At 38.4% G+C, this 12,233-nt stretch overlaps 1 protein-coding gene across 1 annotated transcript in view; it reads left to right on the forward strand.

The window, feature by feature from the left end:
• COL25A1 (collagen type XXV alpha 1 chain) overlaps nt 1-12,233 on the forward strand; it is a 523,263-nt gene that overhangs the window by 350,122 nt on the left and 160,908 nt on the right. The window contains exons 6-7 of the mRNA XM_010590501.3: nt 7,887-7,913; nt 8,057-8,083. Of these exons, the coding sequence (XP_010588803.1) occupies nt 7,887-7,913; nt 8,057-8,083 (54 nt within the window). The remainder of the gene's footprint in view (nt 1-7,886; nt 7,914-8,056; nt 8,084-12,233) is intronic.

A 12,233-nucleotide genomic window follows, 5' to 3' on the forward strand; every position in this document is an offset into this window, starting at 1 on the left:
AAGGCGCATTGCATTGGGTAAATCTACTGCAAAGGACCTCTTCAAAGTGTTGAAGAGCAAAGGTGTCACCCTGAAGACTAAGCTGCACCTGACCCAAGCCATGATATTTTCAATCACATCATATGCATGTGAAAGCTGGTCAATGAATAAGGAAGACCAAAGAAGAGTTGATGCCTTTGAATTGTGGTGTTGGCGAAGAATATTGAATATACCATGGATTGCCAAAAGAACAAACAAATCTGTCTTGGAAGAAGTGCAGCCAGAATGCTCCTTAGAGGCAAGGATGGCGAGACTGTGTCTTGCATACTTTGGACATGTTGTCAGGAGGGATCAGTCCCTGGAGAAGGACATCATGCTTGGCAGAGTACAGGGTCAGCGGAAAAGAGGAAGACCCTCAACAAAGTGGATTGACACAGTGGCTGCAACAATGAGCTCAAGCATAACAACAATTGTAAGGATGGCGCAGGACCGGGCAGTGTTTCGTTCTGTTGTGCATAGGGTCGCTATGAGTCGGAACCGACTCTACAGCACCTAACAACAACAACATGAGTTGAAACTGACTCAGTGGCACCTAGTAACAACAACAATAGTGAATGAAAAGCATTCTTTAGTACACTCAACCCCTATGAACATATCTCTTTCCCAGCTATATTTCAATTACTTTCGTGTACGGATTGAAATTGTGTTCTCCAATAATGTATATCAATTTGGCTAGGCAATGATTCCCAGTATTGTATAATTGTCCACCATTTTGTCATCTGATGTGATTTTCTTTGTGCCATAAATCCTACCTCTACGATGTTAATGAGGCAGGATTAGAGGCAGTTGTGTTAATGAGGTAAGACTCAATCACAGGATTAGGTTGTATCTTAAGTCAATCTCTTTTGAAATATAAAACAAAGAAGCAAGCAGAGAGACAGAAGGACCTCATACCACCAAGAAAGTAGTGCCAAGACCAGAACAAATCCTTTGGACCCAGGGTCCCTGCGCTGAGAAGCTCCTAGACCAGGAGAAGACTGATGACAAGGACCTTTTCCCAGAACCTACAGAGAGAGAAAGCCTTCCCTGGGAGCTGGCACCCTGAATTTGAACTAATAGCGTCCTAAACTGTGAGAGAATAAATTTCTCTTTGTTAAAGGCATCCACTTATGGTATTTCTGTTATAGCAGCACTAGATAACCAAGACGACATTTAAATCCAATATTTTCCTGAATCCTTTTCATTGTGTCTCTCTTTGCCTTTAGTTTGCTCTTATCATTCAGTTGAAATAGACACTAGACCATGGGAAAAGAGCTAAACACTTCAGTTACTTGGGAAGAAATAGGTTGGGAAGGCTGAAATTGGTATAGGCAAAGACTGACATTATAGTCTTGATACAAATAAAAGTTGTTACTGTAAATTTTGAGTTTGAAATCATTTGAATAGTTTGATGCTGGAGCCCTGGTGGCGCAGTGGTTAAGAGTTATGGCTGCGAACCAAAAGGTTGGCAGTTAGAATCCACCAGCTACTCCTTAGAAATCGTATGGGCAGTTATACTGTGTCCTATAGAGTCACCATGTGTCAGAATTGATTTGATGGCAACAGGTTTAACAGGTTTGGGAGTTTGAAGCTTGCCACTGAAATTTAAATATAGAATTTGCTAGTAAATTAATAACACAAATAATGCTCTAAAAATAAAATGTTCCAACTACCGAATAGCAACACTAATAATAAAAACGTTGTTAGCACATTTATGCATTTTAGAGGGTCCTGCTACCTGAAAGATTGGCAGTTGGAACACACCCGCTACTCCGTGGGAGAAAGATGTGGCAGTCGGCTTCCACAGAAATTACAGCCTTGGAAACCCTATTGGGCAGTTCTACTCAGTCCTTTCGAGTTGCTACAAGTCAGAATTAACTCGACGGCAACGGGTTTGGTTTATGACTTAATTATATAAAATCAATTAGATAATTTCATGTATTATTATTTATTTATTAAAAATAAGCCTTACAATTACTGGTGTGAGACTGGAGAAACCCGAAGAGTATGACCCCCCGACATCCGTTTAGCTCAGGAATGAAGTCACTCCTGAGGTTCACCCTTCAGCCAAAGATTAGAGAGGCCCATAAAACAAAATGAGACTAAAGGGGTATAGCAGTCCAGGGCAAGGACTAGAAGGCAGGAGGGGACAGGAAAGCTGGTAATAGGGAACCAAGGCCGAGAAGGGAGGGTATTGACATGTTGTGGGGTTGTTAACCAGTGTCATAAAGCAATATGTGTACTGTTTAATGAGAAAGCTAGTTTGTTCTGTAAACCTTTATCTAAAGTACAATTCAAAAAAAAAAATAAGCCTTATAAAAGATCTGCCTTCAACATCCTGGAGCAGACCAGGACAAGAATACCCAAACTATAAAGCTGTGAATCCTATTCAGTTATTTATGACTGCAGTTTTTATCACCTTTCCTTCCCATGGATGTCAACCTTGTTTTAGCAACAAAGTTTTATCTTCAAACAGTTATCAACCAGCCATTGAGATTGTTGTCTAAACAACAAATATATCCGCTAAATACCAGATTGTTAGCTCTTTTTAGAAGCTACAAAATGCCTTTGGGCTTAACATGCTCTGTATTTCAAATATTTCAGTCATTTGTATTGTTGGGTATTTGTTAGTATTTTGTTGTTGTTATTGTTTTTCCTCTAAAGATGAAGTAACTAACTTAAATAATTGCCTGGTTTTAATTTTTAAAGGTACTAAAAAAATCAAAGAAACCTTTTTTAAAAAACCATATTGTTCTGACTTAGAAAAGAACCATGGCGCCCAAATTTTGAAATGCTATCTGTGTTTACTAAGGGAGCTCACTCTTTTTCTTCACATTTAACCCATGTTTGCAGTGAAGAGGGGTCAACTTAGAAAAAAGAGTGGGATTTCAGTCAGGGCAGAAGAAAACACCTGCCACTAATCCCGAGTGCACAAGTGGGGTCTCTGTGTCCGAAGGAGCCCCCGCAGCTGTGACCTCTGCTCCGGTGCTGTCTTGGGCTGGCAGGTGCCAGGACGCCATTCTGTCTGCCCAGAAACAACCCATTTTGAAGCAGCGCTATTTATTGCTTAATCGGGAACGCAAATTTTCAGTGTTCACCTTGCTTTTGGTGAGCTGGCCGAAGAGCTGTAGTTGACATGGGTGGCTTTGGCATTAGTAACTCAATTTGGAGAAATAAGAGACTGTTCCTACTGAAAACACTGCAAAATAATTTCAGAAAAGCTTTGACTGCGAAGGTGCCATGTGACCTAACGAGATGCTTTAGAGGACTGTTATGACTGCAGATCTGGCCTCTGAAATCTCGCCAGCAAAAGCAAACAAAATTTTAAGGAGTAGAAGCCTTTTCGGGGGGACTAGCCACTGGGGGGAGCCCTGGTGGTCAATGGTTAAGAGCTCGGCTGCTATCCAAAAGGTCGACAGTTCTAATCTACCAGCCACTCCTTGGAAACCCTATGGGGCAGTCCTACTCTGTCCTCTAGGATCACCATGAGTCGGAATCAACTCCATAGCAACTGATTTTGAGCAACTGGGGAAGAGTGTCACTCAGTAACAGCTGAACTTAAAGTAATTAGATTTTCTATGGGCCATTTTCCTTAATACTAGTATCTGCAAAGTGTTTGACTTTGACGCTAGAGTGCTTAGCTTTTCCAGGACAGGGTGATGTCTTTCTAAATCAGCTTTCCCTACATACTTTATACCAGGGTCTAGAACATTGCCGAATAATTCTTTGTAGCATTTAACAAATGTATGTAAAAATCAATGTAGAGGTTAAATAACATGCTACTTAAATTAAGTCTAGAGCCTGCATTGTATTTCTTAAAATTGATGGTAGGTATCCTCTCATTTTTCTTTTCTTTGGGTTTCCTTTCCCCCACCCCAAATAAAATCCTGCTTGTATAGAATTAGTGAGCCTTTGGGGTGTGTTAAAAATGACCAAATAAATTCCTTACACCTAATTTTACAGAAATAATCACACACTATACTCCTTACACACTGCTTGATTTACTGAAAACATTAATAAAAACGTGAAGAAAAATTTTAATGAAAACATTAAGAAAAATCATTTTCTTAGCTTCCTTTTTATTTAAAAAATATTGAAAAGAATTTTTTGAGTAAGAAAGAAAAGGGTTTTGTCAAGTTGATTCCATTACCTCAGGCCTTTAGGCCTCTCCCTGTACCTTTCAATTCCCCTTCGTTTCATTTGGAACTTGAGATATTGGGGCCGGTTTCCATGACACTGTGGGAAATGCATTTGGGAGGCATCTATTGAAGGCAGGCACTGGATATATGGGCATCATTTTTTCTGACTATCTAGTTCTCGACCTACATACAATACTTCGTGTCCCGAACCACTGCATTTAAAGACATGTGAACTCAGTTGGTGTTCTGGCTCAGTCACTTACAAGAAGCCTACCCTTGAGTTTGTTTGTTTGTTTGGCATCTGTAGAAGGGAGAGGGACCTTTTGGTGGTTCAGTGGTAGAATTCTCACCTTATGCGGGAGACTCAGTTTCGATTCTGGCAAGCGCACCTCACACACAGCCACTACCCATCTGTAAGCAGAGGCTTGAGTGTTGCTGTGATGCTGAACAGATTGCAGCCAGGGTTCCAGACTGAGAGAGACTAGGAAGAAAGACCTGGTGTTGTACTTCTCCAAATCAGCCAGTGAAAACCTTATAGATCACAACAGTCCAATTCACAACTGTTCATGGAGATGATGCAGGACCAGGTAGCATTTTGTTCTGCTGTGCTTGGGGTTCCATGAGTTGGAGGCTGACTTGACAGCAGCTAACAACAACAATATAAAAGGGAAATCATAATACATTCCTAACTGGGTTGTGGAGCAGATTAACTGCAATAACAGGTAAGAGTTCTTTGCTGAAGGTAAAATATACAAAATATGAGATATGTGTTTGTTATTATTAATTTTATGATAACCTCACAGCTGTTACCAGAAGTGCCACAACTGAGAGAAAGAATCTGGTACTGTTCCTCTGTGGATGATACTTAGCTGAGGGAGATATTTTGGTAGGCAGAGCTTTCCTCCGTTCCCACCTTCAGTGACCTAAAAAGAGGGTACTTTAGTAGAGCCCTAGTATTACTTCCTGTCTAGACTTCTTCCTGTCTCCCCACCCTGCTAAGGATGGAGGCAAGAGATTGATGAAATGCCCCAATTCCTCAAGCGGGCTGACCACCGAAAGAAACATACTTCATTTTTAAGAGCTAGAAAAGACAACATTTTTGATGCCTCTAGAGTTAGCTTTTCACACTAACACTTTTGTTCACAGATCAAAAAAAAAAAAAAAAAAAAAAAAACTTGCAGTGTGGCTCAAGGATAGACCAACTGCCCAGTGGAACCAAATAGAGATTTCTGAAAGACCCACGAATGTGTATGGTTACCTGATGGGTGACAAAGTTACCACTGTACTACAGTGGAGAAAAAATGTGCTTTCAATAAATGGTGTTGAACTAATTTGATATTCATATGGGAGAAGAGGTATCTTGACTTTGACCTCATAACATATATACAATCAATTCTAGATGAATTCAGATATAATATGAAAGATAATACAATAAAGCCTTAAAAAAAATGTCTGCCTTGAGTACTATGCTCTCTTAAGAACTATCTATATGGGATCAAATTGACAATAGCAACTCAAAAAATTAGATAGGAACCTTAGGGGGCAGTGAATTTATGTTAATGGGGAAGGAACAACTCAGAAAAAGAGAGTGAGAATGGTTGGACAACTTGAAGAATGTAAGCAGTGTCACTACGTAGTACCTGTAGGAACTGTTGAATTGGTGTATGTTTTGCTGTGTATATTCTTAACAACAAAATAAATAGAATTTTTTAAAAATCATAAAAAAAAACAACAAACAGCCTATTGCTTTTGGAATAAACATAAAACAACCTCTTCATGACCTTGGATTAGGCATAGATTTTTTAAGCAGAATGTAAAAAAGTTGTAACTCTAAGGAGAAAAAACAATAAATCGAGTTATATTAACATTAAGAACTTCTGTTCCTCAAAAACACCATTAAGAGCATAAAAAGACAATCCACAGAGTGGGAGAAAATATTTATAATAATTATATATAAGACTTATATCCAGAACATATAAAGAATATCAGTTAGCCAATCTCTCTCTCTCTTTCTCAATGTACATGCATATGTGTGTGTGAAAATTTATATGTGTATGTATAATACATAACATAAAATATATAAAGAACTCATAGAAAAAGGGCAAAAGATGTCAATGGACACTTCATGAAAAAGATTATCAAAATGACTAGTAAATGTTTTTAAAACTGTTCAACTTAATTAATCACCAGGAAAATACAGTTTAAAACTATAATGTGAAACTGCTGGACACCCCCTGAATGTCTAAGATGAAAAACCAAAAGTTGGTAATGATATGGGAGAACTGAGATTCCCATATACTACAGATGGGAGTGTAAATTGTTAGAACCGTGTTGGAAAACTAATTGGCAGTATCAAAACTAACTTTGGGCATGTTATGAGGAAAGATCAGTCCCTGGAGAAGGACATCATGCTTGGTAAAGTAGAGAGTCAGTGGAAGAGAGGCAGACCCTCAACAAGATGAATTGACACACAGTGGCTGCAACAATGGGCTCGAACATAGCAACGATTATAAGGATGGTGCAAGACCAGGCCGTGTTTTGTTCTGCTGTGCTTGGGGTTGCTATGAGTCAGAACCTAATCAATGGCACCTACCAACAACTAAAACTAAATATGTATCTTACTCTGTAACCTAACAATTCCACTCCTAGGGATATACCCAACAGAAATGCATACACTTTTTTTTTTAACCAAATGAGATGTACTAGAATGTTCATAGTAGCAATATTTGTAATAGCTAAAACCTAGAAACTCTGGAAACAAATGGCTCCTAACAGTAGGATGAACAAATAAACTATGGTATATTTACACAATGAAATATTATAATGCAGTGAGAATGAAGAGTCTACAACCACACACAAAATTATGGGTAAAACTTACACATTTTGAGCAAAATAAGCCAGGCATATACTGTATGCTTACATTTATAAAATGCAAAAACAGGCAAACCTGTGCTGTCAAAGGTCAGGATCAGGGTTATGGGTGGTAACAAAATGGTAAAACAGGGGCTTCTGGGTTGCTGGCACTGTTGTTTCTTTAGCTGAGTGCTACTTGAATAGATGTGTTCAGTTTGTGAAAATTTATTTAGCATATTATATACTTGTAACATGTACTTCTCTCCCTATATGTGTGTGTATATATGTATGTGTGTATGTTTTATTTATATATATATATTTAGGAGCCCTGGTGGCATAAACAAAAAAAAAACCCAGTTCCATCGAGTCAATTCCGACTCATAGCAACCCCATAGGACAGAGTAGAACTGCCCCATAGAGTGTCCAAGGAGCGCCTGGCGGATTTGAACTGCCAACCCTTTGGTTCGCAGCTGTAGCACATAACCAGTACGCCACCAGGGTTTCCCCTGGTGGCATAGTGGTTAAGAATTAGGTGCTAACCAAAGGTCGGAGCTCAAATCCACCAGCCACTGCTTGGAAACTCTATGGGACAGTTCTGGTCTGTCCTATAGGGTCGCTATGAGTCAGAACATACTCGATGGAACCTTAACAACAATAACAACAAATATATATATACTTATTTACCATAATTACCATTGCCATAAATACACCATATTTACAACTACAGTTTAGAACCTCAAATTTTTTGAGAAATGTCATTGACAGAGCTATCGCTGTGCTGTTTACATATATCTTGTGATACTAGGTGATCTATTCAAAGTACAGTAATTCTTAATTAAAAACTTTTTTTTTTCATCTTTCTGTTTCTTTTTTTAGGGCCCTCCTGGTCCAAAAGGCGATAAGGTAAGAATTATGACAGAAACAAATTGCATTAGTGGAAATTCATATTGACATGACCTACACCATATTATAATGTGATCTTTTAAAAATGAGCATTACTTATAAACTTTGTGCTAAAGCTGTCATCTCATCTTCCTACTCTACAGGGAGAACAAGGCGACCAGGGACCTCGGGTAAGTTGTATTCTTCCTAGCCTGGGTAGAAAATTGTTTCCAGCTCCAAACTCATTGATTGAAGGTACCCAGCTTCATAACTGCCTTTGTGTTGCATGGTTTAGTAGTAGCTGGCAAAAATACCACACCACTTGTAAGTACAAAATGTGTATATCCTGTTGCATTACTTATCTTGATGCCTATAAATGGAACATACTACAATAATTAGCCGTATTGATTAAGGAGTCAGAGCCAGAATCACTTCTAAAAGTCAACAACAGCCACCTTTCCAATGGCTGTTGGGTCCTTCAGAGATGTATGCATTGTTTTGCAATATGGAGGCTACGTGGATTTCTATGGAATTTGATCTTATTCTGCAGTTAAACTTCATGTGCTATTGCATAAATGTTTTATTATAGATGATGAAATTATTCATGTATTTTACATTTCTTCATCGTAAGTTTGAATAATACTTACCTGAATTTCTTATTTTTTGTAGATCTTTAGCAGATAAAAGGTATAATACACTTTAGCTTTCCAGGGAGGAGGTGTGTTCTTTTATTCTTCTCAAATGTGGCCCTTTTAACCATTATAACACAATGGTGAAAGCTTTGTTGTTACCTTGGTAGTGCCAAGTCCTCTGTTTCACATCTGTGCCTTATTACCCAAATGTTCAGACATACTGTTCCAATGATGTAGTGGCTCGGTTCAGACATACCTCTCAATTTTCTCATGTCACTGTGCACAAAAGCAAGCATTTGGTTGAAGAGAACCTTTTTTTTTTTTTTACAGTGGAAAAGCACATTTAAAACTTTGGGGTTGAAAACAGAAATTATGTAGATCTTTTGTAAAATGCACTGTGTATAGTTAATTATTGAGTTCATTTATACTGCAGTAGAGATTTTATTGCAAAGGATGCAACTGATGCAAACCTGAAAGTTATGTAGTCCTATTACCTCTTCGTGTTTCCTAAACTTGATACAACTTACGCTGCCATTTGCTTGCCCTTCGGTTCTTCAGCTATTTTTTAACATAGAAATAATGATTATGCCTCAGAGCATTTCATTTCGCACGGCAGTTATTCTAGCTGGTGACTAGCTTCTAGCTAAGAGCTCATCTTAACGGCCAAAGGGATTAAACGTGAAATCTCCTGTCATGGGTGTGAATGGAATGAAACTCTCAGAACTTTCAATGATTAGAATATAGCCACTTGCTGTGTATGTGGTGTTTATTTCACATGGCATGTCTCCATGTATTGAGTATCGTTTCCTTCTACACAAAATATCCAAATCACTCAACTTGTCCTTTCCAGGTAAGAGGGAAACAGTTTCCATTCTGAGAAATCTTCTCTTGGCAAAGGAAGCTAAGGGGTGGTTCACAGCTTAGCTGTCATCAGTACGCATGTAGTCTTCATTTTCAAAAAGGTGTGTTGGCTTTCATCATTCCAAAGAGTGATGATTGATTATAGAGCTAGGCCAATTTTTTCAGGGTGAAACATGAAACCATGTGAAATTCACCTGGTTTCATGTTGCATTACAGACTAAGACTTGGACCAGGTTCCTTAAAAGTTTGGCCAAGGTTCATCAACTACTTTGACAAACCCAGACTGCCTTTCATACAGATTTCAGCCAGTTTTCACACCGACTGAGGCCAAGTTTCACACGATCCAGGGGCCACGTAGCATTTCAGGTGGAAAGTGGCAAAAATTGATCTCATTTTCTCCTGGATCTGGCTTTGTGTTGAAGGAATTTGGATTGAAGTCATAATGCAGGATGAATCTTCTTGGGTAAGAATCTAAGTGTCCCGGGAAATATTTATGAAAGAGGATGAGATCCCACTGAATTGGCTGTCTTTTCTAGGGTTCCTAATTCAGAAACAAAGCAGGTCACATTCAGTACTCTTAGAATTTTATAAACATGCTTTAAAGTAAGATAGTATTAGGCACTCATTAGAAAATTTATCATCTCAAGATAGTAAGATTTTTGTAATAGTAAGGGTAATAGTGAAGGTTTTATATTTCCAGAAAGTATCCTAGAACTGGAAAAGTCTTCAATTTAATGAAAATCAATTTTATCCATATCCTCTGTTCAGGCACACCATTCCAGCTGATGCTGACTGGAGATTCTATACTTTAAAATGTAGATAGGTGTTTGTATTTGAATATTCTTTCCATTTCCATCCTGTCATCACTGATTTTGAATTGCGTGTTTTACCATTTGTTTCTAGTTATTTGCTTCCTCCCTTAATTAACTTAACACTATGACCCTTAAAACTTTATCACCTGGGTTCTTTGTTAGATGACTTTCCTTTATGGGACCTCTGCTGTTTGCTTGAATTTATCCTTCTTTCTTCTCTTTGGCTCCTCAAGTGTCAAACAGGACTATGTTAAGCCATAATATATAAAGTAGGAAAAACTTGAAGATAATGTAGGAATTAAGAATGTGAAATTTTAACAGTATATATTGAGTATCTACCATGTGCAAGATATTGTGCTTAATACCATAGTGATTACACATCTAACCACTTTTCTCTGTCCCTTCTCCTTCCCCTGAATTCAAGCTACGATCATTTCATGTTCTTGATTTCTGCAATAGTGTTCCAATCAATCTTTCTGCTTCCACTCTTGACCCTGGATAATCCATTCTCTATACCATGGCCAGAGAGATCATTTTACATTGTAAATTAGATCATGTTACTCTCCTATTTAAAACCTTAGAATGAAATCCAAACCACTTTCCTTGGCCTGCATGAACCCTCCTGCTCTGGCCCTTGCCCACCTCTATAACCTCCACTCCCACTGGTCTTCCCCTCCACCCATTATACCCTGGCCATACTGGCCTCCATGTATTCATCAAAAACACTGTGCTTATTCTCACCTCAGGACTTACTTTTCATTTGCCCTCTTCTGGTCTTCTTGTGATTAGATTCTTGTTACTGAGATTCCTTCTCAAATGTCACCTACTTGGGGAGTACTTCCCTTACCATCCAATCTACATCTGAAATTATCCTCCTTTGTTGTATATTTACTTGCTTATTATTGGTAAAACATTCCCCTCTTAGAACATATGCTCTATGAAAACAAGGACCTGTCTGTCTTGTTCACACCACCATCATCTTGAACACTAAGGACTCAATAAATATTTGTTGAATGTATGAATAAAGTATTATTACATTATTACTGGTCTCAAAACAAACAAACAGACAGACAGACAGACAGACAAACAAACCAAGCCCACTGCTGTTGAGTCGATTCTGACTCATAGTGACCCTATAGGACAGAGGCTGTAATATTTACGGAGCAAACTGTCACATCTTTCTACCACAGAGTGGCTGGTGGGTTCAAACCACTGACCTTTGGGTTAGCAGCTGAGTGCTTAGCCACTGTGCCACCAGGGCTCCTTATTGCTCTCAAGGAGCTGATAATTTTATGGGTGCATGAATAAGAACAATATGTGGTTATGTATTTCCTAAAAAGCTATATCAAGAGATGTTAGAAAAGCAAATGTTCTTTCGTTTTATAGAATTTTTGCAGAAGAGGAGATGCTTGAACTAGGACTTGATAAATGGGTAAACTTTGGTAGATAAGGTGAAGAGGGAGACATTTCAAGAAGAGGAAATAACCTGAGATGATACACATAGGAAATGGCAGAATTCATTTTAGGAACCATAATATTCCATTTGCCACAAAAATAGGTTAAATATAGAAAAATTGTTTCAAATGGTGCTGAAAATTTTTAATTGAAGTTATATGATGGAACATTTGAATGTCTAGTGTGGTAACCAATAGGGAACCATTAGATATTTTTGAGTACGTCATTTGACATATACTACCACCTGACTGGTTGGTATCACTACAAAATGATCTTTGTGAACATCTACTTGGTGGTAGTGTTTATTATGGATTGTAATTGTGAGACACTAAAAGCAGGGAGTTCAAGTCCACTTAGAAACTATGTCAGTCATCCAGGAAAAGGGCATAAAGTTCTGCACTCTAAGGATAATGTCCATTCCTCAGTGGAGAGGTCAGCAGAGTAGGTGAGCTGACTCAGCCTGGAACATCAGGGACACTCTGAGCAGAAAGCTGGGTGTTAGACTGAGAAGTTCAGCAATGGAGTGGGACTAAAGTAAGTGAGCCAAAGAAGAGATTTCAAAGGGGTCATTAAAATATTGA

The sequence above is a fragment of the Loxodonta africana genome, chromosome 5 (assembly GCF_030014295.1).
Source record: "Loxodonta africana isolate mLoxAfr1 chromosome 5, mLoxAfr1.hap2, whole genome shotgun sequence".
Taxonomy (NCBI): domain Eukaryota; kingdom Metazoa; phylum Chordata; class Mammalia; order Proboscidea; family Elephantidae; genus Loxodonta; species Loxodonta africana.